Below are 4,362 nucleotides of genomic sequence, written 5' to 3' on the forward strand. Positions count from 1 at the left end.
ACTTGCTTCAAACATTTCCGCAACAGAGGACAAAGTCAAACTCTTCTCTCCAGTTGGGATGGATCTTTAAGTTGGCAACATTTGTCCAACACCCCCCTCTCTGCACAAGTTCCTTCAGTTTATCACAATTTAATCCTTCCACTCTGGAGGATGTTCTTGCAAGGGAAACGACAAATTTTGTGATCTTTGATTTTTCGATCTATGACAGAGATCAGATCCAACTGCAAGTCATTTCCCTTGTGCTTCATGAAGCAAGATATGCCATCCTTTCGCAGATGACGTTAAGCCGGCTGTCCTTCACATTATTATGGGTTTTAACCACCCCACATTGCATTTTTGAAAGTACAGACTAATGTCTGCTAGTTGTGTCGCCAAATCATGGCCAGCTGAAGGCTGCTTCCAGAACATCCTGTACACGAGTACTTTAGCGACCTGCCCAGAGCAAATGATCAGCCACGAAACACTCATGACTTGTCATAAGTTCCCTGATGTTGGCAAGGGCGACTCAATTACTGGAGCCAAAACTAAATTGAATGTCGGGCTGTACCCGGACATTAAAAGGACACACATAACCCTTGTGGTCATGCGTTGATGGCCATTGCCGTGTCATTTTCAGAGTGAGAAACTATGAATGATTGGTTAATTATTTTAACCCAGAAAGAAAATCTGTTATACTTGGCAAAATCAACCATTTTCCCAAAACCAACCTTTCGGACCACTCTTATTATACAATAAGTACCGCTCAACAGGATGGCGCAGAGGGAGCACACTCGCCACTGAGCTGTCTAGTCTGTGTTCGATTCTCGACCCGATTATAAACTGTGAACTGGTGCTCTCCAAATAAATTCCAAATTAACAGCCATGAACAAGGCCCAAAGAAGGTGATGGCACCACCACGCCTACTTGCCCATGGAAATGCCAACATGGCACCTTGACAAACGCACTTTGACCATGCAAAAGGCAACAGATTGTCTGAAAGGACTCTCAGTGATGCCATTAGATAAATGCAGTCTCCCCTTCTGTATTGTACAAATATGTTATACTTTCCTCTAAATGGTTAGTGGACCACAAAACTATGACATGCATTTGCATTTTCTGAGACTTTGCTGTTACCCACGTAATACATTTCAAGAATTTATTACAAAAAAGTGAGATGGCTCAATTTACTGAAAAGTCCAGCAAGTAAATATTGGAATATATATTAAATACTCCATGTAGGAACCACCTTTAGAGGCTATTTTTTCCCCGCAGAGCAGGGGTTGGCCTTTTTTGGGCACCATCGTCCCCTTTTTGAAGCAATGTTTTACGGCCAGATACCCTTCCTGCTGCCAACCCCGTTAGTCGCCTCTTGCAACACGCAGGGAATTACTACTGAACTGGTACTCAGTTTGCCAACCTCGGAAGGATGACAGGCTGAGTCAACCCCCCTGGCGTTAATTCAGCGATCGACCGGGATTCGAATCCAGGGTCCTAGGATCCCAAGCCGGCACCCTAACCGCTAAGCCAAAAATACTCCATGTAGGCAAAAGCAGAAATAATTTGGTCATTGTACTAGCACACAATAGCCAAATACTTTTGAAAAATGCCAGATCGTACCGGTTGCAAGTGATAGGAGAAGTAACAACCAGCTTAATATTTCTTTCAAAGCATTATACAATCTACAATGAAAAGCCATGTCTGCAAACAATGAAAACACCATTTTACAGTCATCTACTATTCCGCTGCGAAAACCTCAATGAGACTCGATGAGTTATCACCATTCTTGCAATCTTCATTCCAATAATGTTGGGCCTGACTAGCCAGTTCATATGAAAAACCATGTTCCCCAACTGACCCATCAATAAGGTGGGAATAATTGGGGCTGGTAAAGTAGTATGTAGTAGTATGTACTAGTATGTAGTAAGTAGTAGACAGTATTTATGGTCTTTAAAATATATTCTTCAGCAACTCTGCTGTTGGTGTTTCCCTCCGCTTTCTCAACTGTTTATTTTGTCTTGATCCATTCAGTGTACTAATACTAACTCTTCCACAAGCCTCGACTATGTATACAAAAAAAAGATAAAAGTTACAAAATGAAATAGACAGTGACAAATAGAATCATAATCTCAGAACTTCTTTATCAAAAAATACACTACCTTGTATATGCTAGATTGTGCAGGATAAAATGTACTGGTATGTCAGTGGGGTAGTGATATGTAGAGTCAGGTAGATTTGTATCGGTAGGTGCGCCGATGATCGTGATAAGAACCACCACCATGTAATAGGTAGAAAATTTGTTTTGACCGAATGTCGGATTAAGTGTTATATGTGGCCATACGAGGATGGTCCTTATGTTAACTAGCTGTAGGGATTATGGAATAAGTGACCTTGTTTGTCTAACCTTTTAGATAACCTTAGTTTGTTTATTTACTTCTTTTCGTCCTGTATGGCACCGCATTAGACACATAGTAGAAAGTGCCCATTAAACTGCACTCAGATAATAAAACCATGAGGAGGCCAGGACAGTGAGCACTGCCGCTAATTGCACCACTGGAAAGAACACATCGAAGACGAGCAGGCCAAAAGCCACACCTCAAGGGGTCATCATTGGTCGGGGCTTTGAGTGACAACCAGGATTATTAAGAAGCGAGACACTGGTTGGGTGGGCGCGGCAGAAGACGTCAGAGCCTGTCGATAAAAGAACGCACTGGTGGACATTTCCTTCTTCTTGCTTCTTCCCGTCCTGGATGCGTACATGAGTGGTCACCCTTCCCGCTTCGTTCCTCGTGGCTTTTCTTCTTCTTTGCCCACAGGCCAATTTGCGCTTCGCTCCCTGCAAAAAAGAAAAGGCACGAACGGACGGAAAGGCTTCAAGCGAACCAGCCGCGTTCCGAGTCTTGCTGGTGATCGTGGGGAGGCGGAAGAGCTGCGGACCGAGGGTTGCAGTTTTCCTGGCATGGCTGGAGGAGCGGAACACTCTGCCGTGGTCTGCCGTTGTCGGGCGCGAGAGGCCTGTTTCACGCCAGCGGGCGCTGCCTGGTGAGACGGGCGGACTGAGGCCTAGTTCCCGCCAATGAGCAAGCGGTTCCTGCCAGGGCCTTGGACGATCCTGACAAGATATTCCAGCAGGCCTGAGTCAAGTCCACTAAATAGCCTACACCATTTTATTTTTCACTTTATATCTTTTTTATCCCCTGTCTGAGTGCAAATCTGTTTGTAAGGAGCGCTCCAATTTAGGACTTCAGTTTCATTGTCGCGTTTTCTTGTCATTGGTATTATCTTTAATAAACCCATTTGTTATTTTCCTGTACATTTTAAATCCACCTGGTTTGAGTTACTTTTTGCAGGTTGAAGACAGCCCAGCAGGCTCGCTCAGGTAAGACCCTTCATTCCTTCTCTTCCCTTTCTTCCTCCGGCGCATATATAAAGTCCGCATTTGATCGTCACCTCGGAGTTAAAGCTTGCTTTGGCTATTCGTGATCCCTGTGTTCACTTGGGGAATCACACGACAGTACGATATAGTTTTTGCCTAAAATTCAGATGTTAATATTTAATCAACTGAAATGCCTGATTGCTTCAAATGATATAATCGATTTAAGTAAGTTTTTTTAAATTTCAAGTGTTCTTAAACTGAAAATAAAACAATTCCAAGTGTTTCCATTTGATTGAATGGCATTTTCAAAGCAATTGGAGGAGATATCTTCTACATGTAAATGACAATTCCACTTTTTTTATTTTTCAAGAGCAATGACATGAGTTTGGAATATATATTAAATATTCCATTTCGGCATAAGTAGATTTTCACACTAAACATTTATTTTACAATTGATTGGCATTTCAATGTAAATCTTCTAGAGAACGAGGTTCTTACCCGGAGTGTCTGCCCAATACTCTTCACCGAGAAGGAGCGTACAGGGGCGATGAAATCCGACAGCGATGGCACTCGGGAGAGTGGTTTCGTACGCTTCTTCCATGTAGCCTGGGAGGTAGGAAGCAGAGTGCCAATCGTCACTCAGCAGACAAAAGATAAAAGGACAGTTGTATACAAGGCTAAAGCACTTAAAAGCCTAGTAGATACAATAGAAAATAGAACAGCACTCGGTAGAGCGTATACCTCCGTCATGCTGAACAGTTTACGTTTTGTATCCACCGACAAGCCGAATCTGCATCCGGACCTGAACTGAAACCGAATCAATTCTTCCTCGTCACACACCTAACCTGTCCACAAAATTTAGTCCGAAACTGTCCATAACTTGAGATATCCTTCCCACAGACAGACAGGGGCAAAAACAAAACCTTCGTCCACCTTCGGTGGCTCAGGTAATAAAATACACGTCTCGACAACAAAAGAGAAAAAAGGTCTAGTAAATATAAACTTCAAAT

General features: G+C 43.0%; 1 protein-coding gene across 1 annotated transcript in view; it reads right to left on the reverse strand.

Moving 5' to 3' along the window:
* Window positions 1–4,148, reverse strand: part of LOC137425022 (rho guanine nucleotide exchange factor 3) — a 52,468-nt gene extending 48,320 nt beyond the window's left edge. The window contains exons 1-2 of the mRNA XM_078775267.1: window positions 4,134–4,148; window positions 3,851–3,958 (exon numbers count right to left, since the gene is read on the reverse strand). Coding sequence (XP_078631393.1) covers window positions 3,851–3,958; window positions 4,134–4,148 — 123 coding nt within the window. The remainder of the gene's footprint in view (window positions 1–3,850; window positions 3,959–4,133) is intronic.
* Window positions 4,149–4,362: the final 214 nt, after the last annotated feature.

The sequence above is a fragment of the Myxine glutinosa genome, chromosome 4 (assembly GCF_964187855.1).
Source record: "Myxine glutinosa chromosome 4, kmMyxGlut1.1, whole genome shotgun sequence".
NCBI classification, from domain to species: domain Eukaryota; kingdom Metazoa; phylum Chordata; class Myxini; order Myxiniformes; family Myxinidae; genus Myxine; species Myxine glutinosa.